Consider the following 25566-nt stretch of genomic DNA (forward strand, 5'->3'; position numbering starts at 1 on the left):
CTAATAGAAAGAAAGAAAAACAAGCTCTTTGCACTCGTGGCGATCGGTATTCAGCCCTCTCTGGTCTTTCCTCTCTCTCCACCCCTGATGTCTCAGCTAACCACTTGTTTATGCAAATTAAGCCGAAGTTCAATTGTAAGTTCGTTTCTCTGCATTAGTTTGCCTATTGCTTTGACATTCAATGAAGGTTAAACCTCTCTCCCCTCCACCCCGCACTATCTATTTGTTCTCAGTCGATCTCTCTCAGTCTCTTTCTCTCTCTATATGTACATTTACTATATTTCTCCGTGCATTTTATGCAGATCATTTGCATTATTGCAAATTATGGCATATGTCGACGACGACGTCGACGCCAACTGCAGCAGCCGCCCCCAGTGATGAAAAGTATTTAAGGCGCTGCACATGACGAGGATTTCGATTATTGCCCCAGTGCAGTGTAGTCAGTGCAGCAGCAGTTCGGACCGGCTTATATAAAAATCACATTTCATTTCTAAAACCATTTTTTTTGCTTCTTAAAAAAGAGTAAGTAAAGTGCAAGTGGTCAGTTCTAATACGAAATGAGTAGAAAGTTTATGCAATCCTTAAGTTTTCCGAGCTCAGTGTGTTTTTAGAAAGAATTTTCGAAAAAAAAATTATTTGTGTAACTATTTAGTTGAAGTTTCTTCAAGTTTTTCATTATTAAACCTTTTTTTTTAAAAAGACTTTGTTTTTCATCGAGAAATTTTAGTGTGTGATTTGAAGGCCCGACAGGGAGACGCGCCCACTTTTCGTAAGAGGCGCGCCTACCCCATAAACTTACGCCTCTGTTAGGGCATAGTTAACAGTCAAGTTTACAGCAAGGCCGTGTGCCTTCGTCAATAAAGAATATATAGAGACCTAGACGACTGATAGAGAGAGAGAACAAGAGAGAGAGAGAGAGCGAGCGAGCGAGCAAACCGGCGCGTGTAGACTACGACATATAGACAAGAAACTTACGTGAGCTTGTAGTAATTTTCCAAAAGAACTCAAATTCTAGACGCTGTCGACATAATTAAGCAGGCAGAGCGCCAAAATAATCATAATCTCCATATGACGACGAGGACGCACACTGATTCTAAATTTAGTTGAGAAGAGAAGAGCCGCCAAAGTTTGCCGGAAAAAAACCAAAACAAAAACAAACCGATCTACAAAAAACGAAGTGTGCTCACTTCGTGTGTGCGAGATAAGAAAACAACGTAGATTATTTTTTAGCGAAAATTCTCCTATAAATAGGTTTGGCATTCTGTGAAAAGACTAACAAACAGTTGAAACATCTCACACAGGTAACACACACAATGGCTCTCACCAACAAGAACATCATCTTTGTGGCCGGTCTGGGCGGCATTGGTCTGGACACCAGTCGCGAATTGGTCAAACGGGATCTCAAGGTTTGTTCAACTTTAATTATTTTGGTTTTGTTTTCCAAAAAACTTACTTTGTTTTCCCGCTGGTTAGAACTTGGTGATCCTGGATCGTATTGACAATCCTGCTGCCATTGCTGAACTGAAGGCAATCAATCCCAAAGTGACAGTTACCTTCTATCCCTATGATGTTACCACACCCTTGACAGAGACTACCAAATTGTTGAAGACCATTTTCGCCCAATTGAAGACTGTCGATGTCCTGATCAATGGAGCTGGCATTTTGGATGATCATCAGATTGAGCGTACCATTGCTGTGAACTTCACTGGTTTGGTCAATACCACCACAGCCATTTTGGACTTCTGGGACAAGCGTAAGGGTGGACCAGGTGGTGTCATCTGCAACATTGGCTCTGTGACCGGTTTCAATGCCATCTACCAGGTCCCTGTCTATTCCGCATCCAAAGCAGCTGTTGTTAGCTTCACTCAATCCATTGCCAAATTGGCCAATGTTACGGGTGTGACTGCATTTACCGTGAATCCTGGTATTACCAAGACTACATTGGTCCACAAATTCAACTCCTGGTTGGATGTGGAGACCCGTGTGGCCGAGAAATTGCTTGAGCATCCCACCCAAACAACTTTGGCCTGCGCCCAGAACTTTGTTAAGGCCATTGAATTGAACAAGAACGGTGCCATCTGGAAATTGGATTTGGGCACATTGGAACCCATCGAATGGACCAAGCACTGGGATTCGGGCATTTAAATTTTAATTGGACCACATCAACAAACAAACAAAAAACAATTCCAGTTTTTAGTCTTACAGGGTAATCAATTACAGAAACCCAATTCTCGTTTTTTCGTTATATTTTGAAGGCTGATTTGATAATCGATCACACACACACATACAAGCATACGCAAATGTATGTATGTGCACATAAACACATTCTGTTATTTTGAATTATAATATTAAATAATAATATTAATAAAATTTTATGAGAAATTTTTAACCCAAAAAACAAAGAAAGATAAACTTAATTTAATTAAATTTTTTTGGACAAAGGAAAAACTGATAAAAGGTAAACACACGCAACACCAATACTAATACCAATACCAACATACATTCTACTTGGTTTTGCAGGTATCTCTTGGTCTATGATTACTTTGGCATATTAGTTTCAATTTAATAGCCAAAGAATTATGTACGATTTAATGGGAAAACATATTTGCTATGTGGCCGATTGCGGTGGCATTGCTCTGGAGGCCTGTAAAGTTCTTATGACCAAGAACATAGCCGTAAGTATTGAATCAATCCATCAAGTGGCATGAGAAGAACAACAATTACAATACATATATATAGATGAAGGCTATTTTCGCTTTTATAGATCAACACAAAAACTAGTTAGTTTAATGCTACAGCAGCTGACGAAAGTCATTAATTTAATGACTTTTTCATGTTTGTTCTTTTAGTTTGCTTGAACAATTAAGTTTATGTTTGTTTTTGTTTTATTATTCAATTTTTTCTTATCAGACCAAATCTACAAATCAAAATAAAAAGTTTGTAAAACTTTTCAAAGTTCTTACTGTGTTTGTTTTTTTGTGGACCAAGTTTGCTTGGGTAAACAATTCGTTTACTCTTCTTTTTTTTTTCTATTTTCAATTATCGTATACTTATCTTAGGTAAATAGAAGCGGTAAGAATTTCACAATTAAATATTTATTTATTAGTCTTTGGCTTGGCATAGAACAAAGTTTAAACCTCGTAGTTTAAACGCTTTGATTGTTTAACTTGGCAATAAAAAATATATAGAAAAAAAACTGGAAAAATTTGAGTACTGAAATAGAGTAAATTATTATGATTTCATGTCTTAAGTCATAGAAAAACGTCACAAGTTTGCATTTGTTTTTAATCCAACTGTTTAGTGTTTATATTAGTAATTAGTAAATCCTATTCCGTTTCTAATTTCAATTATTTTTTAACTGAAAAATTTATAATGATCAAGACATTGATTAAATGAAATCACTTTTTAAACTTTGAAACCATATAACTATATTGACATTTAGAATGTTTAGCACAAGAGACAAACCATTCAAACACAACTAAAACTTATGTTGGTTTTGCCTTAACAAAAAGGTAGAAAATTCATATAAAAAAACTTTTATTTCTTGAATGGTTAACAAAAAAAAGGTTATAATTTAAAGCTTAGTATGTTATTAAAATACCTTAAAACAGTGTTTACTAAGTTAACACGAAAATGATGTAGCAAAGCCATTAAATAAAATGAACATTTTTGTGATTACTTCAAGAAACTGGCCATACTTCACAGCGTTGAGAATCCTCAGGCAATTGCTCAATTGCAGTCGATAAATCCAAATACACAGATCTTTTTCTGGACCTACGATGTGACCATGGCCCGCGAGGAGATGAAAAAATATTTCGATGAGGTCATCGTTCAAATGGATTACATCGATGTCCTGATCAATGGGGCGACATTGTGCGATGAGCGAAATATTGATGCAACAATTAATACAAATCTAACGGGCATGATGAACACTTGTGCCACCGTTTTACCCTATATGGACAGACAGATGGATGGCAAAGGTGGTCTAATTGTGAATGTCACCTCAGTGATTGGATTGGATCCATCGCCAGTTTTCTGTGCGTATAGCGCTTCGAAATTTGGTGTTATTGGATTCACACGAAGTCTTGCGGTAAGAAGAATAAAATATGTTACTTAAACTGAATTTATAACAATTTAATTTTGTTGTTAGGATCCACTGTACTACAGTCAAAATGGTGTGGCAGTTATGGCCGTTTGTTGTGGTCCGACCAAAACATTTGTCGATCGTGAATTGAACGCCTTTCTGGCCTATGGTCAATCATTTGCGGATCGCTTGCGTCGTGCCCCATGCCAATCGACACGAATTTGTGGCCAAAATATTGTCAATGCCATTGAAAGAGGTGAGAATGGTCAGATTTGGATAGCTGATAAGGGTGGACTGGAATTGGTTAAATTACATTGGTATTGGCATATGGCCGATCAGTTCGTACACTATATGCAAAGTGCCGACGAAGAGGAAGGAGAGGAGTGACCTCACTTCCTCCACAAATATTTATAATTTCTATCTATTCTGTGTGCTTGTCGCAAAAAGTAGGCAACTAGTTTCGTAATGAAACATTTGATTTGGGTGTGAATGAATAAAATAACTAAATACGTATAATTGAAAACAAAAAATATGACAGCGCCTAAAAGTATGCACTAAAAATTTCGTTTTTCAACTATTGTCTATTTATGCATGATGGGTGAAGGAGCTAGAGGCGATTCAGCCGGTCAGTAGAATAGCTTTTGTTTATTGTTGAAAAGGGTGGACAAGTCTTGAAAAATATAATTTCACTTGGTTGGTAAGAAATTTTAGTCAACTCATATTTTGTAATAATGTTGTAATAAAACAAAGCAAATAAAGAAACAAATAACTACCCAAGAATTTTTTCAGCACTTTTCATGAAATTTATCATAGAATTAAAACTTAAATTAATAAAAACTTTTCATACTAAGAAAATGTATACTGTAATTACTGGCAAAAAGTAATGAAATAATACAACCAACAATCATTTTCTTGTCAAAAGAAATAACCTGTCTAATGCAATCAATTGAAATCTTTAACAAATATAAAAACTTTATAAAATTGAAAAGACAATTTCTTTTTTAGTTATTAAGAAATGGCGTCTCTAATTAGCGCCAAATCATTGATTTTAAAGCAATTAAAATTAGTGTAAAGTGAGCCCACTATATAATAAATCCTTTTGAATGTCAATAGTGTAATTGGTTATTAACTTAAGAAGCCAATTGGAAAAGTGTTTTTTTGTGATTTTAGCAATTGTAAGCATCTTATAAATAACTAAGAATAAGAGAAGTTGCTCTTTTAATGGCTGTCATTAAAAAGTATTAAAGTTATAGTCTTGTAATTTTAGCAAAATTTTCTTGAAATCAAAACCAAGATAAAATAATTTTTTTTAATGGCGCCTCCTAATAGATTTTTTTTTACGATTTTCATTAATATAAGTAGTTATATTTTAATGGCCGATATTTATGCCATTTTGGGTTAAAATCTTTATAAGACTTAGCATGGATTTAAGATTTATTTCAAAAAATCTAAACTTAAAGGCTCGACACAGATTTAAAATTTGTTTAAGAAAACAAAAGATATTGATTTATTTTAATTTTATTATTTTTTATCAATCCTTAAACATATAAAATAAAACGCCTTCATTTCTGCACTACAGAAATATGAAAAAAAAAACATTTTTTTATTAATTTCATTAATATAAGTAGTTATATTTTAATGGCCGATATTTATGCCATTTTGGGTTAAAATCTTTATAAGACTTAGCATGGATTTAAGATTTATTTCAAAAAATCTAAACTTAAAGGCTCGACACAGATTTAAAATTTGTTTAAGAAAACAAAAGATATTGATTTATTTTAATTTTATTATTTTTTATCAATCCTTAAACATATAAAATAAAACGCCTTCATTTCTGCACTACAGAAATATGAAAAAAAAAACATTTTTTTTCTAATACGAATCTAAATTTATAATTAATGGTGTGCCAAATTACAAAGGAGATGACAAATTGAAAATCGATTACATTTATATAAAATTACTGTATAAATATATCTTGGGGTGTCAAGTTCCTTCTAACTACTTTGGTTTACCGTTGCTTTTTATTTGAGAATTGATTTATTGAATTGGATTTTTATGTTTTCATTGTATTTGCCATCAAAAGCAATTCGCAAGTGTCATCTGCATAAGATTATTTTCCCTATTTGGCCAAGAGAGGCAGGGAAATACAGTCAAACAACAAACAATTTCCAACTATGCGAGAATGGGAATTCAAAATGGAATTGTAGCAATGCCGTGCAATGAACTTTGGCACATTTCCAAACAGCATTGCCAAGGCGGCAACCAAACACACAAAAAAAAACTATTAAATACGAAAGGTATTCCATTCGACTATTAAAATACCCTTTGTTTGATAGAATATACTTGTATAAGTAATGATGTGGAACTGATAGGATGTACCTGCAACATCAAAGTAATTTTTTACACTAGAGATTAGGATTTTCTCTTTCTTTTTTAAATGGTTTAAATATACCCCTTTTTACCTAATGTCTAGAGGGTACACAACTTGGAGACGAACGAATTGCGAAAACAAACAAATCTGCCGACACATTGCCGGGTGAGAGACCAAACCAAAGAACGACCGACCGACCGACTGACTGAACGTCTCAACGGCCGCCACCGCCTTGGCATACTTCCAATTTCTGTGCGTTATCGTTCGACGCTTGTCGCTCCTTAGAGAGCTCGTAAAAAAAAAAGCAGCAACCAACAAAAATCTATAGCCAATGTCTAAGAGAAGGCCAAAACCAAGATACGGCTGGCCCAGTGATGCTGCAGGAGATGAAGATGGAGTTGGAGGTGGTGGGAGGAGACCAAGTGACCATTTTTCCGCATACCAACTTTATTTTTTTCCTTATATTTTTTGCTGCTTTCCATGTGGCGCGCAACTTAATTCCAAAAATCGATTAGTCACTGTAAGCGAACCATGCAATTGTCCAGCATTTTTCATTTATAACTTTAGTTTTTTAGTTGTCGTTTTTTTGTTTTCGGGCACACGCTTGATTAATTTGTGCAGTGAATGGGAAGGAAGAAGAGGCCAGCAAAAGAAAAAATGCAGGAAGTGAAGTAGTGCACGAGTTTTTGCCCAGTGGTTATAATTTGGAGAATAATTCATAAAGTTTCTTCAAGAAAGAGGAAATCGAAAGGGTATATGAGATGTATAGTCATATATTATATTAAAGTTTAGCTACTCCTTTTCGGCTAAATACTTAAGCTTTGTACCCCCTTTTCGGCTCCTCACTTGGAACATGCAAGGCAATGCAATGGAGCTCGCATCTCTGGCAGTAGGTGGAAGATTAATTGGAAAAAATGCTGTGTTTAAATGGCACTACGTGCCTGGTCATCAGGTATTTTACTAATTAACCTGACGGATGCACGCCACAACAGCGAACAGATTATGATTATTATGCAATTGCATGGACGAGCAACTACAACAGCAACAACAACAACAACAACAACAACAACAACAACAGACGACAGAACTAAAAGTTGAGATCTTTGGATAATTCACCAAAACCAAAACGTAAAACTCGGTGGGAACAGAGAGAGATAATGAGAGCTTGTGCAATGATTTTGTATAAAAGATATTTAATATCGATAATGTTATAAGAATCATTTGAACTTTTGAATGAAATTTGTAAATAAAGTTATTATTAAGAAATTATATCTTATGAATATTTCGATTTTTAAAAGATCGTGCATTACTTTATTTGCATTTCAATTCAATTTAAAAATAAAATATTTGTATTTTTCTAATAAATGATAATTTATCTTCTGCAGTAATCTTGAGGCTTTTAACTAAATACATATGGCGATAAAGTAACTTTTGAATTGCAAGCATTAGGTAATAATTAATTCGTAAGTAATTACTTAAGGTAATTAAGGTAATTAATTCAGTGTCCATATGAACATATTTTTATCTTAATATTACTTATTAATCGATGGAAGAAGATAAATTTGGGTGATCTTTCGTTTATTAAATTCGAAAAACATAAGTTTTGTCTACACGAAGGTCCTAAAAAGAAGACTTGTCAATTTAAGGTACTCCTGGAAATGATTTCTTTATAGTTTTTCCAATTTTATAACGCCCACAGAACTGTGTTTTGACATACAGTGTAATAATATTAAGGACGACTGCATGTTGTGGATATTAAGTGAATACAATAACACAAAAACGAGAAACCATTAAAAATTGCTCGACAAATTTGATAGATATGGAAACTTTTTGCTTAACCTGCCACTGCAAGACACTTTAGATAATTTTAAATGTATTTTTATAAGATAATCTCATATAGTAATCCATTTGCAATGTATAAATTGTAAACTTATTTCATTGTATGTAGGTAGGTCGGTACTTTATTATTTTCTTTTTGTGCCCCGCATAATGTCTTCCAATGCGAAACAAAGAACAATCAATATAGCCAATGTTCAGCAACTAATAACAGTAAACGTTGAACTACTGGCCAAGATTGATTCAACGATTGGCTCACATCATCCTCATCCTCATCATTGCCATCGTCCCATCATCTTTGGCAATCAAGTATCGAGTTTGGTAGTAGTTTCTTCTGTTTTCAGTCCCAGCCCAGCAAAAGACTTTTATCACACAATGGAAAAACGTTGAAGACAGAGCAGAAGGAGATGATCGAGTTGAAGGTGGAGGCGGAGGTGGAGAACTCCAAATGCAATTCCCTTGGCAGCACGCAGAGTTTCAAACTATGGTAACTGCTTTTGAGATCGAGAGGATCTGTCTGCCAAGTCTACCAGGCAGCTTGCCGGTTCTGACTCTCTGTCTGTCTCTCAGTCTGCACTGAGTGACTGTCTCAACTGACTGGCCAGATCACTCGCTAGCTGAACGACGACGACGACGATGACGATGACGGCGACACATGCTACGGGTATACATAGAATAAAAATTACTTCCTGATTGTGTTACATGCACCTAGGAACGGACCGGTCCCTCAGTCAGTCAGTTAGTCTGTCTGTCTGTTTGTCTGCCTGTCTGTTTGTTGGTTGGTTTGGTCGTTTTCTTCTCAGCTCTTTTGGAATATTGCTTCGCTTCTTTATTTTCAATCTACCTCTAGTTTGTATGTAGTTTGGTTGCTATTTTTTTTGTTTGTTTTGGTTTTGTTTTGTATTATGTACATACAAAGTGGAAGCCGACATTGGGGCACAAGTTACGTAGTGCGTGGGTTAGGCCTGAGAAGAAAAAGGTGGAGGGGTACGTTCTAAAAAATCATTTTTGGTTCTTATTCAGTTTTGACCCTGATCACACACAACAGCTACTGTCCAGTCTAACAGCAACCATTTTCAGAGAGTGTCCAACTATGTCTAGCTGCATTTTGGCATTTACTCTCGCATATCTGGTAAAATCACCGTGCTGTTATTTTCTGTGTCAGTCAGTTCAGTTCAAGCTACCCCGAAGCACTTGTCGTGATTAGTTTAGAAAATGTTGACTATTAATTTGCTGCCTTGAGTAACACTTGTTATTTTAGCTCTGTTTTTTTTTTCTTCTTTTTTTTTTTTGTTGCTACATAATCTTGTTTGACCGCCTTTTGGCATGTGTGCAAAGTGTACAACTTGGTGTGTGTGTGTGTGTGTGTGTGTATGCAGATAATCTTTAGGAGGTTCAAGAGAGCCTTACAAGTCGGGCATACAAATGGGGCTTAAACTTGGTTTTCTTTTTGGGGCTACATTTGTTATGAAACTCAAAGATTAAAAACTTTGATAAGACAAATGTTTAAATAGTGTTAGAAAGACGACTTCTTTCATTCAAAAACCTTTAACGAATAGCCGCATATGTTAACCATATATGTACTGAATATCATTAAACAAGACATCAAGTCAGGGCGCGGTAACGTTTTTGTTCTATGTCAGGGCTGGAAAGTTTCAGTTCTCTCAACTATTAATCACATTTGATTAGTTTTCAAAATCTTTGTTTTTATCTCTATCAAAATGGTAACTGAGTGCAAATTAAGCATATCTGCATATTTTAATAAGATAATTAGCAGTTAAGTTCTAATAAAGTTATCAATAAAGTTTTGGTCTTGGACAAACTGATCAACGATTCATCAATAAAAATAAGTTTATAAATAGATTTCTAATACATTTGTCTACATTAATAATCAATATGTAGGATGCTTTAAGCTAAATATGTTAATTTTTACCTACAACTCTTTGTTACATGTTTTATAGCTAGGACAGCTTTCAATATTTATAATCTTAATTTGATCAAATAGATAGGCATAAACCGGTTTTATAATAGTTTTGATTGGTCTCTCTTGTTGAACCTTCTATTGCTACTTATTTAACTAAAAAGTATTGCCTTCTAGAAAATTAAAGAAGAATGATTAGAAGAATTTTGACCATTCTTAGCTTAAGTTTTGCCTTATACAAGACTTTATCCTCCATATTTCTCAACAAATGCCATATAATCTGATAATGTTTTCAATATTTTGGAACTTTATTTAGTATAAGTGACTTGAGACACTCTTAAGTTTTAGTCAGTTTCTATAGATAAAGATTCAATACATTTTATATTTCGAATATCAAAGAAAGTTTAGACTTACTGTTAGCATTACACGAAAATTAAAACGAAAACCCCTAATTAAGTCGAAATAAATTATATATTTTGACAAATAAAATAAGGCTAAGGTCTCTATGATTTTTAATGATAACACAAGCAAGTCAATTATCAAATATATAATTAATTCATACACAATAAACCTAAACAAAAGTCATTAAAAGAAAAAATATGCAACTCTAAAATGAATTGCATTTGAAAAAGTTATTAAAATTTTGTTAGATCTGAAATGAAATCGAAATTACTCAAGCTGAACCCAAAGCAATCAAAATCATGACGAATTTTCGTATTGTGAAATAATTTGGCCAATAAAAACATTGGAAATTCCAGGCCATTGAGGCAATGGAAATCGATTAGCGCCACGCTTCGAGTAATTTGGAAAAAATAAAAACCATTTCCTTAACTTAAAAAACCAAAAACGAAAAAAAAGAAGGAGGTTATATTAAGTTATCGACAAATGCTGTGCGAAATGATCGTGAAAGCGCCTCGTGGCGAATGCGTTTATCATCTATTCTCTCTCTCTCCTCTCTCATTCTCTCTTTCTCTCTAGAGAAAACTCATTCAGCCATTAAATGCCGTTATCTGCTGATTACACAATAAATGCAACCACAACTGCAACTGGCAAAAGAAAAGCTACTGGAGCGCCCCAAAGCCAAGAGACCTAATTCGAGGCGCATGCGCATCTGTACGAAAGAGTTGCGGCAACTGCAACTGCAACAGAAACTACAACAACCGCATCCAATAATATAACGTAACGTTTAGAACGTCTTGCATACTGCTACCCACAAAGCATAGGTAAAAGTTGCCGCAACAATTTCTCGCAACATTTTGTTGCTGCCTTGCATCATTTAGGGAGATGCCTCTGCAGCAGCGGGAAAGATGGGGAGAAGGAGGAGGAGGACAAGGAGGTGTGGCAAGGTGTGTTGCAACTGCACAAGATTTGTTGCGTTTGGCTTGTCGGTTTCAGATGTTCTTCTTTTTTTTTCGTTTGTTGCCAAGGCAAGGATATGTCAGAACAACTTCCCGAAACTGCCACACACACGCAGATCTACACACACACACACACACACCCGAAATGCCCCAAAGTAGAAGCAGATGAAACAACAGAAAAGAAGAGATGTGAAGCAATGCAAAGAGAAAAGAGAACTAAACTCGACTTTAACTCAAATGGAGGAGAGCCTTTCACCCATCGAGACTTTGTTGCTCATTCCTAGATGAGAACAATCATGCCACACTAGACCACATACCACAACCACATGATGCTATTACACACATGTTGGCCAGCCTACATACAAATGTACATACAATCATTGCATACAGTGGAATACATTTCAAAGTAATCGAATAAAAAGGATTTACATTCTTTACTATCAAAGACATTTATGGAAAAACCCTCTATACATAAAGCTTAAAAATTACACAATTTTTATATTGAGTAAAACAAAATAGTTACGATAGAAATTTGTATTAATTTTCATAGATTTACATTTTAGAATTTCGTAGAATTTTTGAAACATAAATTTTCGGACTATCTGCCTTTTCTTTTTAGACTTTATTTCGTCCATTTTCAAATAGTTTTCCAAAAGTTATATACCAACTAAATCATTATTTGGTATATTTTGAAATGGTATCAAACAGTTGGGTTTAATTTCAATAAGATTTAAAAAAAAATCATGATGTATAATCTTTTTAAGAAAGTCGGCAGAAATTATGTTTTTGAACTTAAAAGACATAATTTAAAACTTTAAAATGAACACAAGAATTTTTTAAATACTCCAAAAATAAAGTAACTTAGAGCTTTATGAAATTAAGGAATATTGGAATAGTTTGCGGCTCTTTTTTTTTAAGTCTCGCCTAAAAATCTTACTTGGCAATTAGCGTGATATTCGTTCTTTTTAAAAATTGAATATAAAAGCCATAAAATGAGTTAGTACATTTTGAAATTGGATAAAATTTGTTACAGATTCGCTTTGTTAAAAGTTGAGTACTTGTGTACTGCTTGAAAAACTACTCTTAACAACAAATATTTTGAAATTACTATTCAAATACTGTTCAATTAAAGACTAAATATACTTTCCCTCATTTTAGTTGTTTAAAAATTTAGCTTACGCCAAATATTTTAAATGCTTTAAGCTCTATGTATTAAGATCATTAAATCAACAGGCACAACAAAATTCAAACTGCTTAAAAATTTGCTTTTTAATTTATTCAACGACATACTAGAACTGATAGTCTTATTAAGTTAAATGTCTTTAATTCTGATGTATAGAAGCAAGTATCTTGCTTAGAATAAATTTGACTTTGCTTCAATTATATTCCATTACTAGTTTAGATCACTTGTGTATAATTTACTTGATAGTTAGAACTGTAGCCATTATTATGAATATTTAAGTGTTTATTTGTATTCAACTTACTCACTTATTTTTAAACTAACTACAATTTATGTGCACTATGAATAGATAATTACATCAAAATTATTTAATCAAGTTTACAACTTGATTCCTCAAGTCATTAATTGTACCCATTAAACATTCTAACTAATTGAATCGTAACTAACTACTTTGTGTTTATATAGGCTTTGGTTTTCGATGACCACATCTTTAAGTAATAGATAGGGATTTGCGTATTAAATTTTATTTACACAGTTCTAATTACACATTAACTTTCTAAAATATAAGTAAGGTAGGTGGTAAGAACGGGCACATTAGTAAATAGTGTGACTGTACACCTTCTTCATCTTAATTTGCAATACACATTATTTTAGGACCTAGACTTTTAGTTGCAAATACTATTTGAAGAACTTTATCTAGTACTAAAGTAATAAAGCATCACTCTTTAAAGAATTAGAGTGAGGAATGCTATTCTTTCATTTTAATTCTTTAATCCTTATATCAAAAGAACTGAAGTTTGTGTCTGATAAGCATTTTCGATTAAAACTTTCAATTGAACCTGAGTGAACTGTATCTTTAACCACAGTGCCCCTTGATTTGCCAAAACATGAGAACAAGCAGCTACAAGATAACTGAAACAAAACTTAACAAAAAAGAAAAGAAGCAACATAAACAAAAAACCAAACCTTAGAGATCTTGTTCTTACGTACTCTTTTCTCTAACACACACAAAGTAGAAATAACAACAAATAGCTTAAGAGACTTTTGCGGTAGATATTTGGCATGTGGTATTTTTGCATGGATGATGATGACTATGAGGACGATGCTGCAGTAGAAGATGACTATGGAGATGAAGATGATGATGATGATGATGACGATGACGATAATGGGGGAGAGCGGGTGAAGAGATCCAATAGAGACAATGGAGCATGGACACTGGCAGCAGCCTCAGCCGCAGCATGGACAACAACAGGCTTTAAGGTCGTTGCGTCGCTCTCGCTCTCTCACTCTCTCTCTCCGTCTCCCTTCCTCTTGTCTGCCCCCAATGGAAAATGCTGTTAGTCCGAGACTTGAATCTTAGGTGCAAGAAATCGAGTCTCAAATTGCGCCAAAGCCGACAACTGCGGCCAGCACCATACTCCACTTCACCTCACCTCACTTCACCGCTTCGATCCCACTTTTGGCCATTAGTTATTAGAGCTTTTTGGCCAGTATCTCCTTTGTATGTGTGTCTGTGTGTGTGTGTGTGAGTGGAATTTTCAACAAGTTTTGCTTGCCGCAGCGTAAAATGCTAAAATATGATATTACCCAAGCAGGTTGCAGTCAAAAATCGAAAAAAACCAACAACGCAACGATATATATATTTATTTGGAAATGGCGCCCCATTCCTCGGATTTCTTTTTGTTTTTTTGGGTGAACAAACTTAAAGGCGATTTTTGTTGCAAGACTCATAAAAATGCATATGACAGAGTAGAGCAGAGAGCGAGGGGAAGATTGTAAATCGCTTGCCCATTTGATTGACGTTGATTGTTTTCCTTTTCTTGTTGTTTTTTTTTCGTTCATTGAACTTATTACACAGATTTTGCAGCAAAAATGACTTGCCACTAAATTGAAATTTATATAAAGCATATATATACAGATATCTGTCAGTTATCTGTTCTCTCTTCACCCCCCCTCGAAAAAGTAAGGCAATTTTCAGGGCTTCTGCATGAAAAACATTTTGTTGGCTTGACAGGCTTCACAACCAATTGATTTGTGGCCATGGTCGAAAATGAGAAACACCAAAACAACTTGTTAAGATAAGGTCATAATATAAATATATATACATATATATAGGTAGATACATAGGTAGAAGGTACAAGGGGATACCTATGCATTCGCATTGTGCATCGACAATGTCTTTGAAGAGGTTCACACGATTATGAAGCCAAGATAGAGTCGATCATTATGCAAAATGCTGAAGGTCTTCTTCTTCTTGAGAGATTTTGATTTATGATTTTTACAAGAGTTTTATTTGAATACATAAATGCCAATTATGTATGCAAGGTTCATAGATCTGTGTTGTATAGAAACTGAAGCTCATCATTGGCACATTGTCTTTGGTATTGTAAATTCTTCTTAGCCTATAGAATTTGTTATAATTCTTACTAAGTTTTATGCCATTAAATTAAAGTATTTAAATTTTGAGTTTAAGTCAAAACTTAATAAGTTATAATCTAATGAACAGCTAACAAAACTAAAGAAGTTTTGGTTCTTCGGTTTCTATGGAAAGGCGAGATGACACTATTTATTAGATTTATCTTTTTCAGATTAATTTAATAAGTTCTTAATTGAAATGAAATTGAAATGAAGGTGTAAATAAATCAGTTAGCGCGTAACCTAAAAAGAGTAGAAAGAAAAACTTCTAATAAGAACTAGTTCATTACAATCTATGTAGCTCTTTTATATGGTAAGTTTCATTTTAAAGCCACATATTTTTACTATTGGTCTAAAGTGATTAGACTGAACTACTACTTAAAAGTTATGTTTCTTTAAAGAACTAGTAAAGAAATAATCAACACACCGAACTAGCTCCTTTATTAATAAACGTCCTAAATAAAATTTAAGGAAAAAGATTAAACGAAATGCTGGTGAGCATATATATTATATCTAAGTACATCATACATAGCGATCGAGGAGAACACAGAGGTGCAACAGAATAAACTCAACCAATAATAATTATATAAAACATCTCCAAATAGAAAACCATGATGCCTTGCCTTGGTATTTTTTTTTTTGAAGAATACTTAATTGTGAAGCTTCTTGGATTTCCCTTAATTAACATTATTATGATCAATCAAATACTTTAATCAATACCCCGTTAAACATGAGCTTAGCCGAAAAATTGCGCAAGTTCCTATCCATCTATCATGGTACAAAGTATCGAATAATATGCAATAATAAATTGACGCAAATGAACTTTTCGCTAACGAAGGTCAATTGTCTTTTGTGTAAAGTATTATGTAGTTTCTATATGGTGTGTGTATGTGTGTGTTGTCATAGCCCCTAGAGACAGCTGGTCGACGTTCCTCGAACCCAACTCGTAGCTAATTACGATAGGCCCCCCCATCGCAGCATACAAACTAATTGAATTGGTAAAAAAACAAAACGAAAATCGAAGAAAAAAAGTATATAAAATTGAAAATGTATAAGACAAAAAATAGAAGAAACAAAAAAAAAAAAAAACCGCCATAATGGGCCCACTAATTGCTTCAATTAGACAAAGCTAAAGCTGAAGCTGAGACTGAGAGGCTAAGGCAGAGAGGCTGCCTGAGAGCAAAGTCAGCTCAACGAAACAGGTGTGCGAAAAATGGCCGACAAAGTTGTGCAATCGACGGTTTCCCCTACTACTCGGTACTCGATGCCAACTCTATTGTTTTCGAAAGTTCATGATATTTTGCGGTCACACCTTTGGCTTGGGAGCGGAAGGGTGGGGAAGGTGCTTTTGTTTTTCAATTAGACACAAACAATTGACCTTGGAGACGAGATTTCTACTTTGATACTTACACAAACACACGATCAGGTAAATCTATTCTCTAGGGGGTATTCACTCACCTGCAATGAAGAGAAGAAACAAACAAAACATAAATACATTAATAATTTACTTTCAATAGACCTTAATGCTACATATATAGCATTAGGAAGGGAGAAGAAGAAACGAATACTAAAGAACACTTCCTTATGGTGGGGGCCAACTAATCTTGCAAGCCATTAAAAAACAGACTTTTAAGACCTCTCTTGCTCTGTGAAGTCGCCCAAAAACCTTCTGGCCATAATGAATTGTCAATCATTATGCAATCTTCGAGTGAAAAATGATGCAGCAGGTTAGCTTCTTCTAACTCCCATCTCACTCGTCTCACTTCTCTACTTGCTGCTGCTGCGTGGGCTCACTACCAACATTTAGACAGACGGATATGGTATCCCTCCCCCCTCTCTCTACCGCCCCCACTCTTTGTGTTTGGACTGATCCTATGTGTTTGTGTCTTAGATCTTTTGCCGTGTGCCAGAGCCATGTGGCGCTAAGCCAAGACACATGAAAATCTCCAAGTAGATGTTCATAGAAAAAGACGAAGGCAGCGGCATCCCATCATTTATAATACGGACAGCTTCTCGTTTGCATCCAGCCGATAAGAGAAACACACAGACGGAGCAGAGCGCCCTTTTAGACAAACGCACAGACAACACACACACGCACACACTCACACACATGATGATGTATGCCCACAACTTTGCCTCATAAATTGAGCTTGTGTTGTTATTTTCTTTAGTTGTTATTTTTTTTCTTTCTTTTTATTTCATGTTATTTTTTTTTTCATTTTTTGGAAGATGAGTAGAGATAGTTTGGACATTTTGTGGGGGCGTTGTCTTTTTCAGTTTTAGCTTGTCAACAAACTCATCGAGACAGTGTAAAATGTCTATTGAGAAATTTTTTCTTTGTTGTTTTTGGTTAATCAAATAAAAAAGAATACAAAAAGTTCATAAACTAGAGAAGTTGCATCGAATGTCTGGTACACTAGCTAAGAGAAGAGAATGCTATGCTTGAGCAGTTTATAAAATCTTTTGGTTCAAGATCCAAATAAGGTAGGCATATAGAGGAAATATCAACAGATTCGTCATAAGAAAGAACTATACTATATCATTTGAAGCTGTATATCTAGTTGCTAAAATGGATCTAAATAGTAGTAACTAGTTTCAGTAAAACAAGGACCTAATGGTTTTCCGATTCTATAACTTCTAGTTTTTATCAATTTTACATTTTGAAAAACTCACAAATCTTCATAATGTTGTCTGATCCTAACTACTTATTAAATGAATTTTCTAAAATTGTAATTTTAGTGGATTTTTGATTTTATAAAACTTTCTGGAGCACTTTTAATTGCTTTTTGTTAAAAAAATGATATAATTAAAAACTATAAGCTTTCCACCTCAATAATAAGTTGATTTTGGCTAGAGGCAATTGGGAGCTTCTTAATTACTGCCTACTTTAGGGAGTTTCTGATATTTTAAAAATATTACCCAAATATGAAAATTGTAAAATCTATTTCATAAATTTATTAAAAACCATTAAGCGATTTTAAAAGAATTTGAAAGTATAAGTTTTAAAAACCTTGAATTTGATATAAAACTTCCCAATGGTTTTTTTTTTACGATTTTTCGGTGATTTAGGTTTAAAATTTGAATTGCTGGAAAATGAATGTACCTATATTTTATATTTGATTTTAAAGAGCTTCGATTTGAATTTTCAATGTCCCGTTTCGATGGACTTTTATAGTTTTGAAAGTCGTACTTGGCTTATAAAAAAATCATGAACTAGTTCGTCTCAGTCGAGATAATAAAAAATAAATGTAGTGGAAACTAGTTAGCCGGGCAATTAGGAAACTAGTTCAATGAGCTGGTTTCAATTTGTGCACAAAAATTAGCTTAAGCACCTAGAACTAGTTTAGTTATTATTATTTAATCATAAAAGTGTATTAAGAATTGACAAACTAAAAACTAATCAATGTCATAATGATCAATTGCGATTAGATTGCCAAAGACATTAAGACTCAGGCCACAAGGGGAGACCGCAGGAAGTCAATTATTGATTTAGTCATTTACCAAACAGCTTGCAGCTCTCATTTTCAATATTCGTCGATTGATTTTTTGTTTTTGTTAAAGTGAATGCAACTTCCTCTCAAAGAGCCAGAGCACACTTGTTGCTTTAAGTGTTGTTGTGCCCCGTTTGCTTGTCGTCATAAAAAGTTAATAAAGTTGCCTATTAAGTTGTCAGTGGGCTTTAGTTGGCAATTTGCAATGAGAAGGCGCCCATTGCGAAATACACAGAGGGAGAGAGAGAGAGACAACTTAGCCTTCCCGTGGTCAAACAGACCAGACCAGAGCAGAGCATTCAAGTCAAGTCGTCAATCATTTTCATTTCGTTTAAACGTGTCAAATGACGGGCGCGAACGGAAATCATTCACTTTTTATGGATAGTTTATTCTCTGGCACAAAAGAAGGGTTGGAGGGGCTGCTTATTAATTGCAGCTAATGCGATGTATGTTAAAATAGAAATAACACAAACAATTGCCACATCTCTCAGTCAGTAGGCGTTCTCTATCTCTCTCAGATGTAATTAGTGTGAAAAATCTCTAATTTCACAAAAGCAACAAACCAAAAGGTAATTACGCGGAAATCAAACATCAAATGTCTCCCTGGTGATTTTGCGAAAAATCTCAAAATGAGAGAAAGAAAAGCCGTTACCGTTACTGCATGTATGATGAAAAACTTTATGGTCTATGTGAGTTGCACATATTGCACATTGCACACACTCACACACCCATTCGCACACACCATATTGTTCAGTTTCCGAGAGAGACAATGGGCGAACCAGATGACAAAAACAAAATGCAACAAAAAAAGAAACACAAAACTAAACATAATAACAAAAAAAAAAAAAATAAAAGAAATACATATGATATATTCCCCCCCTGTCTCTCTCTCACACATCATAACCCTCCTAACACTCCCAGATCCATAACACTTTGAAAGACTGTGTGTTAAGTAATAACATCATGAAAAGTTGTGCGATTATGGATTTCAAAATACCCTGGAAAATAAATATTACAAAGTGAAACTTTATATCTCAGTTGATGCACTTTGAAAACTGTAAAAGAAAATTATTAATCTAAAAAACTTTTTGGTGTTTTTTTAATCAATTTACAGTATTCTATTTTTGAAATCAATTATGAACTTAAATAGAGTAGAACTCAATATTTTTGTAAATTAAGTTTTTTTTTAAAGCAATTCCTCTATACTGAACGTTTAGAAAATTAGTCTAATTAATTTTTTTAGTAGCATTTTTTTAAGAGAAAAGTATCATAAATTTCTGAATAAATATATTGTCAAAATTCTTAAGTAGAAGATAAACTAAAGATCCGAACTGCTATCTGAGTGATAATGTAGTTTTAACTGATAGTTAATCATCACGTAAAGCATTTGCTATTTTGTTTCGTATTTGTTGAATGCATTTATATATTCTTTTCCATCTTTTGTAGCAATATTTTCGCAGATATGAAGAGAGATAATTAAATTATATCACTAATGCTACGTTGAATCAAGATTTTTTATAAAATATTTAGAAATTCAGTTTCCAATCAAAGTACGTAAAAAAAATTGTTATTTTCCCCCCATTTTAGCAAATTATTTTGTTCTAAGGAAATGGTTTGTTCAATTGACTTCCTTATTTCTTTCTTTAAATTCAACTATAATCGACATTTTAGATTAATTGGTAAATGAGAAAATTACTAATATAAAAAATAATTATAGCTCTGCCTCTAAAGTTGCCAAACTAAAAAGCGATTTATCAATATTGTTTAGCAATTTCTGACGCACATGTGTTAGATAAATCAAGCAAACTGTTAGAAAAATGTTGAAATTATGTATGCAATAAAAATTAATTTTAATTGACAGTAATTTTTGGCTATTAAATGAAAATATAAACATGATCATCAATTTTATTTGATTCAATATTCAAGACGAATAGAAAAAATATTTACGAAATTAACTATAATAAGTCTGAAATTATTATTAAATTTATTATGAATTTACTAAAGTGAATGATTCACCTTTGCTAAGAATATAATTTTCTCTGTGATCAATTTTTTAAATGCAAGAAATTTGCCTTCTATCCTTCAATATCTTTGCATTCTTTCTAGAGTCTTAGTTAACTATGGTTCGATTTGCATAGGCTGAGATGTCTATATGCTAAAATTCATTCTAAATCTTTCAGTTATATTGTTTTGCGGGGTATTTGTTGATGGCGTACTAATTATAGAGGCTGTAACCGCAGTTGGACATAGACATACATAACCCCGATTGTCTATATCTATCTGTCTCACCCTCAGACAGTTCGTCAATGCAACACAATTCCATCTTTCATCTCCCTCTCTCCCTCGCCCACTTACCGTAGTGCTCACAATGACAATGACGGCGTGGAAACCTAATATGTGATCTCGAAGTCAACGTCATTGTCCGTTAGACGTACATAGATGTTTTTTTTCCAACTGACTTCCATTGAGCTCTGGGTCTAACAGTCTCGCACAGTTTTATGTAATGGCTGCTCCATTGACAGATAGCAAAAAACACAGAAAAGCAAAAAAAAACTGGACGCGCATCGTTGTCATTTTGAAATATGACTATGAACAATATGAGGAAGAATAAGACTTTGAATGAGTGACAGGATGCTTTTGCAAAGAGAAGCTAAAACTTGGCGTTGGTGGTCCTCAGATTTTACAGTTAGGAATGAAGCAAACCAAAAGCGAGCTATTAATTAATACAACTTAGGGCCACAGTCAAGATCCAGAGTCAGTTGGGGCCAACCCACGTATGACATTTACAAACACTTCTTCGGACTTCAACAAGATAGTCGCGGAGTGGAAGAGGGGAATCGAGTTGAGATATATGTATGTATATATTATATATCAAAATTAGCATATAAATTTAGAGGTATTACATTTTGTACTCGTATTTATACAATATTTATGAATGAATAAAACTGACAACAGACCAAGACTAAGGAGGTGGAGTTAGACGATTCACACACAATCTAGCCAAGGTCATATTCAGTGACGGCAATCGCTTCGCTTCCAATTGGCAGTTTATGGCTAAGAAGTTAGCTTGACTCTGAGATTTATTGGCATGTTATTCTAATTGCTATTTATTAGTGGCGGGGGCTTACTTGCAGCTGTTTGTCTGTCTTTTCTGCCAGTTTTTCATTCATTCAGTTAGTCATTCCATTCCGCATCGTTCATTCATTCAAGCTGGCAAGTAATCAATGTGCAAATTTGCATTTGCATGTGCTTAACCCACTTGTTTGGTATGTGGCTAACAATCGCTACTCGCTCAATAGCCAACTCGCAACACACAACACACACACACGCAAAATCGAACTGCATTTTTAACACTTGTGTGAAATTTTTAAAAATAAAAAAAAAACAAGTCTTAAATTCGCAACAATAAAATTAATTAACATTTAACCAATGGCATTTAAAGAATTTGTTTGAGCCAACTAAGCCAAACATTTTTAACAAATTTTTCTTAACTTACCCTAACCCAAAATGCTCATATGGTTATTCTAATTGCTACAAAAATATAACTTAAACAATTGAAATGAACTTCTTTCAGCAATCTATCATGAACAATGGGCCATTACTTGTTTTTACAGCCAATATTATAATTAAATATAAACAGGTTTGGTGGGATCTGAAAAGCACTTAAAGCTCTTTTGCAAAATTCATTATTCATAATTTATTCTGTTAAAAACTAATTAATATATATTCAATTTGTCGTGAGGTGGATTTTCTTTAGGTAACTATTATTATTGAACATGTTTTTTTCAACAAATATTTTTAATATTTATATTTTGTCCTCAGGAAAATATAAAAAAAGGTTTTTTACTTACTTTCTTTAAAAATTAATTTACAACTTTTCGTTTTCCCATATTCAAAATGCATAAAAAATTTACAAAGAATTCTTTAAATATACCAGAAAATGCTTATGAGGATACAAAAATATCAAAAATAAATAAACATACAAAAGAAGCAGTAAAAATCATATATATAAATCTAGTAAGTACCTAAATATGACCATTTCAAATCACTTTCTATTCTAAGATTTATTTAAGAACAATTTTTTACTCTCCATCACATTTTATTAGAAGACAATAAACCTATTTGTCTTGTCAACAATGACATAAAAAAATCAATGAAATAATAAATCCGATTATAAAATTTCAAGTCTTTTTTGTAAGATTTGATTTTTGAAAGTTTTATTGATTCTGTTGATGTTTCTCTTACAAATCATTCTATACCATATTTCGATTATATTTTTTAATATCGTGACAGTATTGATCTATTTTTCAATAGATTTCAACACCTCCCTCGCATTTGTATCAGGTTAATTGCATCCGTTATTCACGATTATAAACATTTTCCACCCACACTCTGTTCTTTTTGTTGTTTTTCTTAATGTTCTAAGCTTCAAGCCCACGAGTCTATTGAATGAATTCTTCTTCCGTTTTCATTTCACATCTTCAAGTTAATTGCAACTAATGAATTTGTTTGTTTTTGTATAGATGGCGATTTCATATTCTAATTTCCCAAACGATTGGTAATTAGTTTTTATTTCGTTGAGGAAATTACAATAAAACAACCACAAACAACTAACAGAGTGTGGACTGTAGGCGTTATGTCTAACCAAAACTCAATTTGGTTCCCTCTTTATTGAATAGAGGAATGGAATGGCGAGTGTGGCTGGGGGTGTGGCTAGGCGGGAAGCTATCATCAAATATCTTTTATAGCGGATTCTGTGGCTATCAAAAGACCATAAACTTAGCCATACCGCAAATCGTAGCTATTACCGCTAGCTGGAGAGTCAAGAGAAGAGGAAAATTAATATGCAACATTTCGTGTAATTCGCCCACCGCGAAAACACTTCCTTAATGGAAACGGTTTGCTAGGTAGACAAGTCAGAGGGGAGCCAGAGGGGCAGCTATATCCAAGGAGAGCCAGGGCCAACTAATGCGTGCATAATTTTTAATAAATATTTTTCAAGATCTCAGCACAGCTGCAGGCCGCCATTTAGGGTGGAGATTGGAGACCAACTCAACATAGAAACGGGGGGGGAAACGACCTGTGGAACGCTTCCTGGTTTAATTATTAAGGCAGACGTTTGCATACAGTGGTACAAAATATACTTAAAAAACAATTTACTCTTTACTATTTTATGCAAGTGAAAGTATTGTTTTTAATGTTTTTAATTACAGAAAAAAATTAAAATTATTGCTTTCAAAAGTTTTTTTTTAGTTTTAGTTTTAAACAGGTCTTTAGTTAAAAGTTGCTTTAAAGGTTTCGTAAATTATTAATTTACGGAGTTTATAATAGTTACAATAATAAGAATACATTTTTTTCGAAATTGTTTTCTCATTTAATATATTGTCTAAAATCTTTAGAAAGATATTTGGAAAATTTACTCTAAATCTTACAGATCATTCTAACTCATAGTAAATTTTCCAAATATCTTAAATATTTAAAGTCTTACAAATCATTCAAACTGCAAATATTTCTCCAAAATGTTTTAACTTTCGCTTTTCAAAAGAAGGATAAGGAACTTAATCCTTGAAAACTTGTGTTCCCTACAAGTAAGATTTAGATCATTTTAGTTATAATATTTTGCCTCTTAATTAAAGATCCATAATTGAAATACATCTATATATATAGAAATCTATCTCTTAGGTCTTCAAGCATTTTCACAAAAATTTTTATTCTGGTTTTCCAAATAAGCCTTAAAATTTTTAAATTAATCTATTTATTATCAAATTATTTATAGATTATTGAGTAAACTTAACGCCATTATGCAAAATCTTTCATTCCACTGTGGCCCACTTTGTTTTTGTGGTGCAGAAAATGGCCTCTAGACTTTTGCTACTTGTCAATCAACAACATTTCTGAACGGTGGCCACAAGCTGATGACGATGATTATGATTATCAATTTCATTATCAGAGGCAAAGTCGAGTGGAGTGGATGTGGTGATGATGTTGAAACCAGTGCACGCTAAAAACGTGAAGGAGCCTAGCTTGAAAACACTTCCGTTTTTGGGGCAGGTACATTGAACTGGCAACAGCAATTCAAGGCAAAACTCAATTCCAACTCACGCAAAAGTCGTCATCGTTGTTCCCTTCATCCCGCTTTGGTAAACCCATGTCCAAGTCATCTCATCTCCCGGGAGTCCTCCCTCTGGTCCAGCGCTTATCGGCTGCTGCTCAACCACGTGTTTGTCTGTCCAACGGTCTGTCTGTCCTATGTCTTTGAGCAGGTTTTTCTTTTTGAAAATTATGCACTTTGTATGCAGAAAAGTTGGCGAGGCGATAAAAATCTGCATAATTTCAAGTCGTAAGTTTATTGCCGTTTCCTAGCGCGAATGTTGCTGTTGCTGCCGAAGAGCAGTTTCCCCATCTTTTATCCCCTTTCTGGTGAGCGTATATATGTAGGTATATAACATACATATGTATATGCCCTTTCATAATCGTAATCAATATTAAGTTATATGATAAATTATCGTTGCCAAATTGCAGCATTTAACTTGTCAAAGGAAATTATCAGAAATTATGCTAAGAAGGGTTTCAACATTCAGATTTCATGCAGAATCCAAAAAATAAAGTTAAACTCTTCTCTGCGGGGGAAATTTCGCTTAACTGTCAATTTATCGCTTAACTGGTTATGGACCAGTGATTGGAAGCCAATTTTCATTTGTGATTGGTTCATTTTAAAGAGCAAGTTTTATATATCAACTTGGACTAAAAGCGAAACAAATTTTTAAGTTGTTAAACATTTTACGAAATTTTCCGTTTAGTATTTTCCATTTATTTTATATTGAAAGAATTTAATCAAAGAAACAAAATTAAAAGTTTTGCCAAATTAAAACATAATATAATTAATTTCAAAGTTTCTTAGTGGTGATTG

General features: G+C 33.7%; 3 protein-coding genes across 4 annotated transcripts in view; 2 read left to right on the forward strand and 1 right to left on the reverse strand.

The window, feature by feature from the left end:
• Positions 1-25566, reverse strand: part of LOC6643500 (protein outspread) — a 55247-nt gene that overhangs the window by 19462 nt on the left and 10219 nt on the right. The window lies entirely within an intron of this gene.
• On the forward strand, positions 423-2398 carry LOC6643501 (alcohol dehydrogenase). Its single transcript, XM_015178175.3, has 3 exons — positions 423-522; positions 1302-1406; positions 1474-2398. Exons 2-3 carry the CDS (start codon positions 1314-1316, stop codon positions 2143-2145), a joined length of 765 nt encoding a protein of 254 aa, XP_015033661.1. The 5' UTR covers positions 423-522; positions 1302-1313; the 3' UTR covers positions 2146-2398.
• On the forward strand, positions 2466-4841 carry LOC6643502 (alcohol dehydrogenase-related 31 kDa protein). Its single transcript, XM_002066421.3, has 3 exons — positions 2466-2675; positions 3686-4090; positions 4151-4841. The coding sequence occupies exons 1-3, from the start codon at positions 2580-2582 to the stop codon at positions 4469-4471; spliced, it is 822 nt and encodes a 273-aa protein (XP_002066457.1). The 5' UTR covers positions 2466-2579; the 3' UTR covers positions 4472-4841.

This window comes from Drosophila willistoni (assembly GCF_018902025.1).
Source record: "Drosophila willistoni isolate 14030-0811.24 chromosome 2R unlocalized genomic scaffold, UCI_dwil_1.1 Seg200, whole genome shotgun sequence".
NCBI lineage: Eukaryota > Metazoa > Arthropoda > Insecta > Diptera > Drosophilidae > Drosophila > Drosophila willistoni.